Below are 13,171 nucleotides of genomic sequence, written 5' to 3'. Positions count from 1 at the left end.
GAAATATATTAAACACAATTGTATATGTACAACTTTTACCAGATTGTTTCTGCCACGCGGAGGGGAGAGGGAAGAAAGGGGAGGAGAAAAATGTGGAACTCAAAAGTTTGCAAATGAATGAATGTTGAAAACTATTTTTGCATATAATAGGAAAAATAAAGTAAAAGAAAATAAAGAAAAAAAGATTCCCCTTTTTTCTAATCTTCACAGTATGTGTCAGGAAATATTCAGAATCCCATGTCAGTGCTAAAGGACAAGAAAACTTCTTTGGATTCACAATGTGTTGCCCATGACAGATGCTCAAAAAATATTTGTTAAATTAGTGGAGATTGGAAAACTCATATAGCTATATTTTTTAAAAGACTAACTCAACAAATCAAGACAATCTTGAATTCTGAATATTGATCAAGGAAAAAGAAGCACCAAGTATGATATGCAATAAATATATTTTCAAAATGTATATACTGAGGCAGCTAGGTGGTGCAAGGATAGAGCACCGGCCCTGGAGTCAGGAAGACCTGAGTTCAAATCCAGCCTCAGACACTTAATAATTATCTAATTGTGTGACATTGGCCAAGTCACTTTTCCCCACTACTTTGCAAAAACCATTTTAAAAAAACCATCAAAATAGACCTCATCTACCCCGACTCATCCTAACTCCACCCCCCAATTTTGCTTAACTCCTTTTAAGTCATTAAAGTTCTGAAGAGACACTTGTTTCTCCTCTTCCTACTAGAATGTTAGTACTACATCATCTTTTTTTTCTTTTTTTGGTAAGGCAATGGAGTTAAGTGGCTTGCCAAAGGCCACACAGCTAGGTAATTATTAAGTGTCTGAGGGTGGATTTGAACTCAGGTACTCCTGACTCCAGGGCCAATGCTCTATCCACTGCATCACCTAGCTGCCCCTGTATCATCTTTCAGTTGCTCCAATGAATAAACCTGTCTATGTTTCTCTGGACTTCTGTATTTGTATTTTATAGTTCCTACTTAGTCCTGGTCTTTTCATCAGAAATACTCAAAAGTTTTTTATTCTATTTATCCATGTTTTCATGTAGAATTATATTATCTTTTGCTTTTAAAAATATTACATTTCTACTTCTCTTCTGATTTCTAGTATATAGATTCCCAGGTCTTATGTGATTTTGACCTTACTTCCTCAATTTTTGGAGTATGTTTTCTTTGATATGAGAGCTTTGGATCTTGTCTGACATTCCTGAAACTTATCCTTTTGGGGTTCCTTCAATGGGGTTCCTTCATTTCCCTTCTGTCTTCATTTTGTCCCGTGGTTATATTAGATCTGGGAAGTCTTCATTTATGATTTCCTGAAATGCATATACATATATGTATGTATGTGTGTATGTCTGCATGTATATTCACATATAAATATATATGTAAATGTAAATACATTTCTAGGTATTTTAAAAATTATAGTTTTCCTGGAGTTCAATAATTATTAAATGATCTCTCTATTTTACCTGTTTACAAGGTTATTTGTTTTTTTTTAAATATCTTAACATGTTTTTTTCATTTATTAATTTGGTTCTTTACCTTCTTGCTGTCTCATGAAGTCATTGATTTCTCTTTGATATTTTCCTGTTTTCTGGGAGACCAGTCCTTAGATAAGGTTTATCACTTTCTCTTCTAAAAATGTATTCTTCCAATTTCCCACACGGCTTTTATTTCACGTTTTATCCTTTGCTTCATTTTTTCATATCCTGTTTTGTCCCTTGCTTCAGTACATTTTTTTCCCTTTGAGTCTCGGCCTGCAGTTGTTTTGGATATAGATTTGAAATAATTATGGTTACTGATCAGTTATTAACAGCAACCTTGTGTAATGATCAGCTATGATGGACTTTGCATGTTTCAGCAGTTCAGTAATCAAGGACAATTCTAAAAGACTTGTGATGGAAAATGCCATCTACATCCAGAAAAAAAAACAACTGTGCAGTCTGAATGCAGATCAGAGCAGACTGTTTTCAGTCATTTTAAACCTATTTTTGTTATTTTACAAAATTAAAAAAAAAAGGCATGTGCGTAGCAAGACAAAAGAGGATTCATGATATAAAACAGTAAATTTCAATTTCAAGAAAGCCTAGATAATAAATGTTATATATTGTGTTCAAAATGATTCATCTTTTTTGTTCTTCCTTGTAGGTTTTCTTTCAGTCTCTGTTGTATACTGTTTACTCCATTTTTTCCCTTCCCACTTTCCCCCAAGACAGTTATAATAACCATGGATAGTTATAGATAAGATAATAGATAGATAGATGGAGAGAGAGAGAGAGAGAGAGAGAGAGAGAGAGACAGAGAGATTCATGTGTGGATGTGGATGCTTATGTATATTCCTATATATGCACACAAATACAGTTATATACATATCTACCCATATGCATGTAGACATTTTTATATACATATACACACATATATGTGTACCTATATAGATACATATACACATGCATAATAATAGTTATATATTTAGTTTGTATTTTTCCTTTTTATGACATTTTCTGAAAGCAATAATCCTTGCTCATTTCTCTTCTCTACCTTGCCCTCCTGTTCCTTAACATACTGCTTTTAATCCCTCCTTATACATCTTTCTATACCCCCTTCCCCACTGATCTACACACCCTTCTAAGAACTCTCTTATCTTATGCCCTTATCCTTTATCTCATCACCCTCCCTATCCCTTTATGTCTTTTGTGATTGAGAGGCTTTTTTGGCTAGACATATATAGACATGTATGTATATGTATTGTTCAGTCTTTAACCCATTTCCACTGAGAGGTTTCCAGAACTACCAGCTCTTCTTATGCATGTAATTTCTCTTTATCAATTCTCACATCTCATTTCTGTAAGGTGGTAACTTTTTTTTAATCTTTTCCTAGACCATTTTACTTTTCAGAGTTCCGTCCTACTCAGCTCTGGAGGCGAAACCTGATGATTGCACCCAAATCCTGGACACCTCTGTGCCCCTCAGCAGAAGTGGTAGGGGGGTTCCTGGGGTCTGAGAAAGGACATCGAACTCTATCTTTGTATATACCTCGTTTGTCCTCTTAACTATCCTCCCTCTAACCATCTAAGTTCCTTCGGTTTCCCTCTTGATATTATTAATAGGGACTTTGGAGAGATTCCTGGAGGAAACATAACCGTAAAGAAGGTAGCCAATTGAGTATGTGGTTGTTGGGGTTGGTTGGTTGGTTGGTTGGTTGGTTTGCTTGCTTTCCCTCCTGCTATCTCCTCCAGAAAGGAAGACTTTTCTAGGTAGTATGATTCATGGATCTAGTCTTCTAGGCAGGGGAAGAAACAGTTGGAGATGCAGATCTGGCCTCCTGTCTAAGGAAGAATTTTTCCACTGGTGGTGTTCCTTGTTGTTGGGGTTCTGAAGAGGAAAGGGTTATTACAGGCTTCTTTCCCTTTGCCCCCACACTGTATGGTTGGAGGAGGGAAAGCAAGGAACAAAAGCCCCAACATGAAGATTTTGTGTGCCCCTGTTGTTGTGTTTCTCAGATAGTGCTAGTCCAAGGGGAAGTGGCTGCCTACCTAGTAATCCCAAAGTGTGTTTCCTTTCTAGAGGAGTCCAGATCCATAGATGATCTCTGTGGGAGAGGTCAGTGTGTTTTCTGTCTCGTAGCCCCCCACATATGTCTCCTTTCTGGAGAGGTGTGCAGAGTCACAGGGGGATGACACAAGGAGACTGGGGCACTGTATAGAACTCTGGGGAAATGGGGAGGAGGGAGGGAAATTGTATAAATTGCTTCTGGGTTGTAAGGTGCTTTCTGTACTCAAAGGTTTGGTGAGACCTTTGTGCTTTATTAACTTCGCTTGCAGTGAGCAAAGGCAGCAACATGGGGTAGAGTGCTGGTTCTGGGTGTTTCTTAGCTCAAGGGCTCCCATGGGAACTGGGGTCCTCTGTTATTTCTGTCTTCGGAAAACTGGGTGGGGGCGAACAATGGGCTGCAGGGGAAGGAGAAGGGGAGCAAATGAGCCTGTGTGCAGGCCGGGAGGGCGGCGCTCTCCTTGCTTGGGGTGCTCTCCCAGCCCCCCCCCCCCCCCGCCCCCGGGCAGCAGCCGGCCCCGGGCCTTGGAGCCCTAGGCGCCCCGGTTAGCTAAGCCTGCGAGCCCCTCCCTCTGCCCGGGCCGGGCACAGGAGGCACTTAACAAATAGCTTCTAGTTGATTAAGTGGATTACAAGGATCAACTGAGCCCTGCTCCGCAAAGACCCGGGCCTTAGGAGCTCCAGGTGTCCCACTGCGGCCCGGGCCATCTGCACTCCTGATCCCTATCTGCGGCCCGGCCCCAGATGGCGCTGGAGGGGAAAGTGAGGCTGGGGTCTTCGCCAGCCCCCCCCCCCCCCCCCCCCGCAGCTCAGGGGCTTGGCATGACATCACCCCCCTGTGCGGCCCCCGCCTACAAAGAAGGCTCCAGAACAATAGCAAAGGCGCTGCCCCCACTCCGCCGCTCGGGGAAGTGCAGGGCCCCGGCTCACGTGGGCCCGGGGCCTCCCAGCCTGGAAGCGACCCAAGTGCCGCAGGGGCCCAGGGCGCAGCCGCCAGGCACGGACATGCGCCCTGCCTCTCTAGGGTGCGGTGGAGGTCCGGACGTCTCTGTGGTGGACAGGAAGTCCGGACCACCCACAAAAGGGACCCCGGGTGCAGAGGCCGAGCTAGGGCGTGGGAAGGTTCCGTCTCTTGAAGCTTCTCTGGGATTTAAAAACTGCTTTCTCAGTAAGGTTTATGAGTCTGAATGTCAGCCCCGGCCCTTCTCGACGTCTGGGTCTCCCAGCTCACACCTGAAGGCCACCCCTGCCTGTGAGCTAGCCTGCCCCCCCATGGCATCCACAAGTCTGGCTTTCCCTGTAGTGCCAACAATTTCGATAAAGACCCCCCGAGAAGGCAGGAAAGGCATCTGCTTATCTCTCCAAACTCTGATGCTGATGGGATTCTGGAGAGGAAGCCATTCCAATGTTTGATCTCACGTCTGATAACAACAGAAAACACCAAGTCAGAAAAGCAGACAGTAGCCCTGTTGTTCATTGCGACCTCATCGGTTCTGACACAGGACAGACCTTAGGGATGCGTTAAAAGAATCGCAAAGAAATCGTGCACACCTTTATGTACTAATGAGTAACCTGATTGCTTGACACCAACATTTTAGGACTATGATTTCTCTAAATACTTTCCCCTCATTTAGCTCTGGGTTGAAATCTTTAACAATGTCTTCCAACCTGGAAGTTTTTTGCTAAGATCCTAGAAAATGAAACATCATGTATAAATTAACTGGTTCCTATTTCATTTTTAGCCTACGAAAATAAAGGTTAACAATTTAGAGAGTTGAGCATGAGAGGAGAAAGCAAGGAGTCGAGAGGGTGAAGCTTGAAGAGATGAATGAGGAAAAGATGAAAAAGATCTCCAATGTATGATAGTCAGGAAGCTAAAAGAATAACACATTAAAGCGCTTTAAAGTTTGCAAAACACTTGCACACGGTGTCTCATTGGGTGAACAAAGAGGGATTATGGGAGAGTTGAACAAGTAGGAAAAGATGAAACTGGTAGAATGGCAGAAAAGGACATATTAAGCAAACTCATAAAGGTCTGTGTCAATGTTAGGAAGGGGAGACAGCGGGCATCCACAGCCTTAGTTTATTAGGAAGCCCTGCCTCCTTTCCTGGGAACTGCTACACTCTAAAAGACGTGGTTCTTTCCTACATGTGATCTACAAGGCAATACAATGTAAATAGAATGGGAAAAGAATTCTATTTTACCTAGACTTGAAGTCACCAGTGAATGGGTAAAACTGATTGGCTAGCTGCAATTTAGAACTATGCTAAGAAAGTGATTAAATTGTCCCTTGGACCCAAAGATCCCATTACTAGGCTTATATCTCAAGAAGATCAATGATAAAAAGAAAAGTCCTATACACACCGAAATAAGCAGAATTTGATGCATTAACAATTAGAAACAAAATAGTCATCCATCCACAGGGGAATGGCTAACCAATATGGGGTTAATGAATTTGACATAGAATATAGGAAGACACATGAGCTGATGCAAAGTGAAATAAGTAAGAACAGAAAAACAATAGAGACAAAAATGTATGTGGAAACAAAAAAAATGATATAAAGAATACCCCCCCCCCCAAGGAAACTATGTATGCTAGTGGAGAACCATGGATTCAGGGTACTATCTTTAAGGTTGGACAATAAGTCCAACCATTGAATAACAATGTATTGATTACTTTTGCCAAACTGTTTTTTTCCTCTTTTAAAAAATTATTTGCAATAAGGGATGGGACTGGAGAAGGGGAATGGAAAAGGAACATTTTGGGAAATAAAGTAAGATTTAAAAAATTGTAATACAACTTTAAAAAAATTGTCTGGATGACTCAGTTCAGGCCTCCTGGGGTTCTATACCTTGGCAGAAGCACCACCATTTAACTTCCCATTCTCTCTGAGCTTCACAGATTCAGACACTAGATTTTACTATTTTTCTCACAAATAAACAGGGCCCTAGTAAATTGCCTCTCATTAACCAAACACAAGAAGCTGATTAAACTAGGATGCCCATTTAGTAGCTTATAGTAATAAGCATATAAGACAGCATTGCAAAAACAACATTTTTGAAAGATTTAACTGATCAATGTAAGGAGCAACCACAAATCCCGAGAATCATGATATACTCCTTGCCTAACAAAGTGGTGGTACATTTAAGGTACAGAATGAGATATATTTTTTGGACATGGTCACTGTAGGAATTTGTTTTGCTTAATTATGCATAAGGGTCTTATTTTTCCTCCTTTTTTGATGAGGACAGATGAGAAAATACTTTTAATTTTAAAATATTTGAAATGGGGGGGGGCAGAGCCAAGATGGTGACAAGAAGGAATCTAGTCTTAGGCACTCTCTGATAAAACTTGAAACTCTTGAAACTAAGGACTCTAACTAAACTTTAGAGAGACAGAAGCCATAAAGGGACCCAGTGAGGCAGTTCTCCTACTCTCCTTTCACTCTGACTCTGCTGTAGGGTAGATGACTGGTGCAGCAGACAGATCCCTGGCCCTGGGGCCAAGAGGTCCCGAGTCCCCATACCAACCTTTAGGCCCAGAATCCACCTGGCCCTCTGGTCCAGGACCAGAAAATATAGTACATGGTAGTGGAGAAATAAGAAAGGAGAGAGTTGCGTTCAGCAATGGCAATGCTGGAAAAATATGGAAGTAACTTTTGCCATGGACTTATCATAAAGAATGTGATCCACCCATGACAGAGTCGTTGGTGTTGGGACAAAGACTGAAGCACATTTTTTATTATTATTATTATTATTTGGGGGCGGGTGCAGGGCAAGTGGGGCTGGGTGGCCTGCCTGGGGCCACATAGCCGGGTGATCTTTGGGTGTCTGAGGCCGGATTTGGACCCGGGTGCTCCTGGCTCAAGGGCCAATGCTCTGTCTGCCACCCAGCCACCCCTACTATTATTACTATTTTATTTTGGGTCTTTTTTTTTTCTTGTTTTAGGTTTTTGCAGGGCAGTAGGGATCGGGTGGCTTGCATGTCACACGGCTGGGTGATTGTTGAGTCTATGGGGCTGGATGTGGGCTCAGATGCTGGTGATTCCAGGGCTGGTGCTTCATCCATTGCACCACCTGGCCATACCTACAATTATTACTATTATTTTTTTTATTTTAATTTTTTTCTCTCCCCTTTATCACCCAAGCAAGTCTATATTCATGGGGGGGAGGAGTATTTTGTTTACTCTTAAACAAGAATATTTTATTAATGTAAAAAAAAAAAAACATTTGTACAAAATGAGAATTAAAAAAATTAAATTAAATTAAACTAAAAAGAAAAAGGAAACTTTAAGCCCAGGAATGTTATTAAGTGACTTTTCCATTGTCATCAAAGGACATTCAGAAAAAATGGCAGCAGAAGAAACTTGTAATTAAGGATGAGTAAAAAGGCAGTCTGATAATAACTGACATTTATATAATAGGTATTTCAAGGATGCAGAGAGTCTTATAGATGTTACCAGACTTATAAGTGTCAAATCAGGCTGTAAGTTAGGTTGATATTTGTAAGAAAGACTAAAAGGATTTTTCTAGATCTCTCTAGGGGCAGGAAAAAAAAAGGATAGAGATCCATGATCTAGTTATAGGCCAGAGCCTATCCTTATCTAGCACTCTTGCCTTTCCCATGGGACTAAGTATACTCCAACTAAACCACTCCATTCAGCATCCTCCACGTGTCCCATATTTCTTCTCCTGTGTGCTGCCATTTCATGCTATCCCCAGCCCCCCCCATCTAGAATGCCTTTCTCCTACATCTCTATTAGCTGAAATCCTACTCATTCTTCAAGACCTGTACAAAAGCTACCTTTTTCCTAATCTCTAAAAGTGATTCTTCTTTTCTTTTAACACTTTGGGGTTTTTTTTTTAATTCTTCCCGTGTTTTCATTCTCTATTCTGTGTTAAATTTATTTGTGAATGTACTTTATTTTTCCACACTTGACTTTAGTAAACTCTTCAAGGTCAGGTCATAGTACAATAGAGAGAACACTGAATTATGCTCCTGGCAGTTCATAGTCTCGGAAGTTTAATAAAGGCTAAACTGTCACAAAGAATTCCCATATTAAATTCATTTCCTACCAGCAAAAAAAAAAAATATTTGAAATTGAAAAAACAAGTAAAGATGTGAGGGTCCCATGCACATGGGTTCTGTAATGTGGATGAGGGGCAGGCATGGAGAGTTACCTGACCCATCCCTCATCTGTCTCTAACAAAGATTTTGATATCTGCTTGGACACGAGCAGAAATGGCTATGTGGCATCCTTGTGTTCATTTTCTGTTTTCCACTGACAGGTGATACTGGATTAGAATTCTATCTGTCCCCTCCAAAATTTCTGGTCTAGGGAAACAAGTTTGTTGTTACTGTTGTCGAAAAGTACCAAAGCCATTAGCTGCCCTGATCACCATCCCTTAAAGGAAGATCACCCAAGAGTACTTTTTTTCAGGCTTGACTCCTCCCCATCAAATGCTAGTTACACAAGTGTCCATCACAAATAATGGTTAGAGTAAATTAATTTATCCAGAGAACAAACAGAAATCAGAAATATACAGAGCAGAATATATCAAAAAATACATGAGTGAATGAGCTCTTTACCTGACAACCACTTGAGACCTTGATCAACCAAGAAAGCAATCTATCTCACTCAAGGAGAAGTACACTGAAGTCTCTAAGGAGGCAACCTGAAAATTAGCTATGTTGAGCCTTACATATGTACAAGAGTCTCTGACTTTCCTCCCCCCCTGGAGTTGATCTTAAAGACCCCTAGATTCCTATCTCTCAAAGCAAGAATAAACTATCTCTTCTCTCTAAAACTATTGAGCCAACTCTTGAGTGTGAAACTCAAGTTAAATGTACAACTGACAGAAGAAAGTCTATTTAGGAAGTCAAAATGTTTGCTTGCTGAATCATGGCAAAGGAAACTAGATGATTTGAGGGACCACTATCTTTAGGTTGACAGTCTGATACACCATTACCCACTGCTAAGACTATTCATAGCAGATTATTCATTCCCAACGCAAGCGATAGATAAATCAAACTTTAAATTTGCTGCTTACTAATGATGCATGTGGAAGCATCTTGATTTCAGCAGCAAATCTTCTACAAATTATACTATAGGATGGGTTGTTCTAGGCAAATTTTCCTATAGTGTTACCCACTTTCTAGTAGCTTCTTTAGAGGGATATTATAATGGTCCCTGAGGTTTTCTCCTTTTTGGCTTCAGGGAGTTTATTTTAGATATAAAGTTTTGAGTTCAATCACAATCCCTCAATTAGGAAAACTCCTAACATTTAGACACAAGTTGGCTCTTTACATTCACATCTATCTCAAGTTAACCCCTGGTCTATTGGTAATTGAAGCAAAATTCAATTTACTGGAAATATATGATGATCAAAAAAGTAGACTACATCACAGTGACTACAGGCAGGCACTAGGAGGGGAATTTGGGGGAAGATACAACCCTATCCCCATCTACACTGTGTACATCCTTGCTCATGTAGGGTTTTCTACATTGATTGCATCTAATTCCATCATATCTAGTCTTAAGCAGCCTCAGGTGTTCAGGGCTCTTCCTGACTGCAACATTTTTAAAAATATATTTTTTTAAACCTATTGATCTCTGCCTACCAACCGATACTGCACAAAGTGAAAATCTCTTCTCACTTCATTCCCTCATTCATAAGGTTTTGTTCTTTTTTGAAACTTGCTGGTTAGTAAAATAAAATAATCACTTAAAGATTTCTTATATTGATCACTTTTAGAGGCTTCTTTCCTCTATGAATACTGTTTAATAAAGTTTTTATGGAAGGCTTTACTGCAACTATTACATTCAGAGTAGTTTTCTTTTGCTGCTACATTTAAATTCTTCTTGTTTACTAAGATCTAAGGAACTCCTGAAAGTTTTTCTCATTAATTATATACACACATACATACAGTATTTTTGTCTGTATTGTCTGGTGACTTAATTATTTTTTTGTAGATTTCTAATTCATTACCCTGCAATTTCTCTCTGACAAAAATTCTTTGATAGCTTAGAAAGTGATGTTAACATGGTTAGTCTAAGGCTTTGCTCACATGAAAAGGGTTTCACTCAACTATGAATTTTCCAGTGCTTAAGAAATTCTGACCATTTAAGGCTTTCACAGTCATAGCATTTTTCTCCACTATGAACTTTCTAGGCTATTTGCTCTTTGATAAGTTGTGAACTCTGGTCTCTTCAAATTTAATTAATTTTTTACAATATATAATAAGACCTGATTGCTCCCTTAGAATCTTTAGCATTTCTTTATGGGGCTTTTCTGTATGTAGAATTGTTTGGCAAATAATAAGGCTTGAGCTCATTCTCATGACTTTCCCACCAAAAGTATTCTTTAATGTTTCATAGTTCTCAAGGTCCCTTGAAGCTTTTTGCATGTCAGTTACTATTTACTTATCAGCAACATGAATATTGTTATTTTTAATAAGGTCTGAATATCCCCTGGAGTCTTGTCAATGTTTGTTACAATTATAGGCTTTTTTTCCCATGAGATCGAAAAGCTTTCCCACATTTCTTATACCCACAGGACTTTGCTCCTGTATGAATTCTCTGATGTTTGCTAAGGTCTGAGTTCCCCCTAAAGGTTTTCCCACATCTATTACAGGCATAGGGTTTCTCTCCAGTGTGAATTCTCTGATGTTCAATAAGGTCTGAGTGCCCCCTAAAACTTTTACCACATTCATTACAATGATAGGGTTTTTCTCCTGTATGAATTCTCTGGTGGCTAATAAGGCCTGAACTGACCCGAAAGGCTTTCCCACATTCAGTACATTCATATGGCTTCTCTCCTGTGTGAATTCTCAGGTGTTTAACAAAGTCTGAGTTTGCCCTGAAGGCTTTTCCACATTGCCCACATTCATAGGGTTTAGCTCCTGTATGAATGCTCTGATGCTTAATAAGGTCTGACTGTGCCCTGAAGCCTTTGCCACAGATGTTACATGTGTAGGGTTTTTCTCCTGTATGAATCCGATGGTGGCTAATAAGGCCTGATCTAATCCTGAAAGCTTTACCACATTCTTTACACTGATAGGGTTTTTCTCCTGTATGAATTCTTTTATGTTTAGAAAGGTCTGAGTGTCCCCGGAAGGCTTTCCCACACTTGTTGCATCTATAGGGCTTCTCTCCACTATGAATTCTCTGGTGTTCAATAAGGCTTGATTTTCTACTGATGGTTTTGCCACATTCATTACATTCAAAAGGCTTCTCACCACTATGAATCCTCTGATGCTCACTAAGGCTTGAGTTCCTATTAAAGGCTTTCCCACATTCACTACATTTATAGGGCTTCTCTCCACTGTGAATTCTCTGATGCTCAAGAAGACTTGAGCTCCTACTAAAAGCTCTCCCACATTCATGACATTCATGGGGTTTCTCTCCACTATGAGTTTTCTGATGCTCAAGAAGACTTGAGTTCCTGCTGAAAGATTTCCCACATGTATCACATGCATGATTTGGTTCTCCCTTGGCCTTACTCTGATGTCTTCTCATTTTTGAACCCTGCCTGAAGCAGTGCTGAAATGAGTCACAGAACTTAGATTGCTTTCGGACAGGATATCTCCGTTGTGGAACAGAGTTCGAACCAATGTCACTCTTAATGTAGTCGTGCCCACCAGTCACCTGCTTGAAATCTGTCTCCTGGAAAAGAGGGGGCCTCAGTTCCTCTTTCAGCGGGTTTACAGAATGTTGGTCTAATTGATCCTCGTTGTCAGAATTTTCTTCAATGTTATGGCACATGGCCCTTGGAAGTTTCGCTAATAAAATTCTCTGTGCTTTGCCTTCTTCAGCGATATCTGGCTTTGGAATAGACATTTTATTCTCAGACCCATAATCTGAAATGACATAAAGAAGACAGCTATTTCACTTTGATGAAATTTAGTTGGGATGAAGGAACAAGGTCATCTGAAATAAGAGACAAGATCATTAAATGAAATAATAGTTAATGGGCCTTTAAAGTTTTGACTGTATTCCATAGGAAGAAGATGGTAGTGTCAAGAATAGAGAGGGATTGGGGCCTGGGCTTTCATTGGAATAGGGAATTCCCAATGAGGAAGTTTATAACAAATGCAAATCAGTTAAAGTGACTCACCTAGATCCACATAGCCAAAATGTTAAAGGGAGGATTTGAACTCAGGGCTTCATTAATCTGAGAACAGATCTCTATCCACTATACAATGCTGCATTCCATATAATCACCCACACCAAATAAATATGAACAAGTTCATAGTTAACTAAGGAGTGAGACTAAAGCAAGCCACAAAATAAAATTATTCAGGAATGAATGACAAAGGACAAAATAAACCCAAAGGGGGCAGCTGGATGGCACAGTGGATAAAGCACCCGCCCTGGAGTCAAGAGGACCTGAGTTCAAATCCAGCCTCAGACACTTAATAATTACCTAGCTGTGTGACCTTGGGCAAGTCATTTAACCCTACTACCTTGCAAAATAAAAATAAAAACTAAAACCAAAGGGTGATGCCTGGTAATTGACAGGGGAGCTACAGATTAAATGGATGAAAGAAGTAAAAAAGCAAGAACGGGAAAAGAGAAGGTGATCTGGTAGAAGATGAGATTTAAAAGTGTGT

General features: G+C 40.1%; 1 protein-coding gene across 2 annotated transcripts in view; it reads right to left on the bottom strand.

Annotated features, from left to right (window-relative positions):
- LOC141499827 (uncharacterized) overlaps positions 1 to 13,171 on the bottom strand; it is a 101,011-nt gene that overhangs the window by 21,212 nt on the left and 66,628 nt on the right. The window contains exon 5 of one of the 2 annotated variants that reach the window (XM_074202583.1): positions 11,119 to 12,418. In XM_074202583.1, coding sequence (XP_074058684.1) covers positions 11,119 to 12,418 — 1,300 coding nt within the window. Of the gene's footprint in view, positions 1 to 8,264; positions 12,419 to 13,171 lie in introns of those variants that run through there. The other variant, XM_074202582.1, reaches the window with a different exon arrangement.

Source organism: Macrotis lagotis, chromosome X (assembly GCF_037893015.1).
Source record: "Macrotis lagotis isolate mMagLag1 chromosome X, bilby.v1.9.chrom.fasta, whole genome shotgun sequence".
Lineage (NCBI taxonomy): Eukaryota > Metazoa > Chordata > Mammalia > Peramelemorphia > Peramelidae > Macrotis > Macrotis lagotis.
The sequence above is the reverse complement of the archived record's forward strand: the minus strand, read 5'-3'. Positions and strand labels throughout refer to the sequence as shown.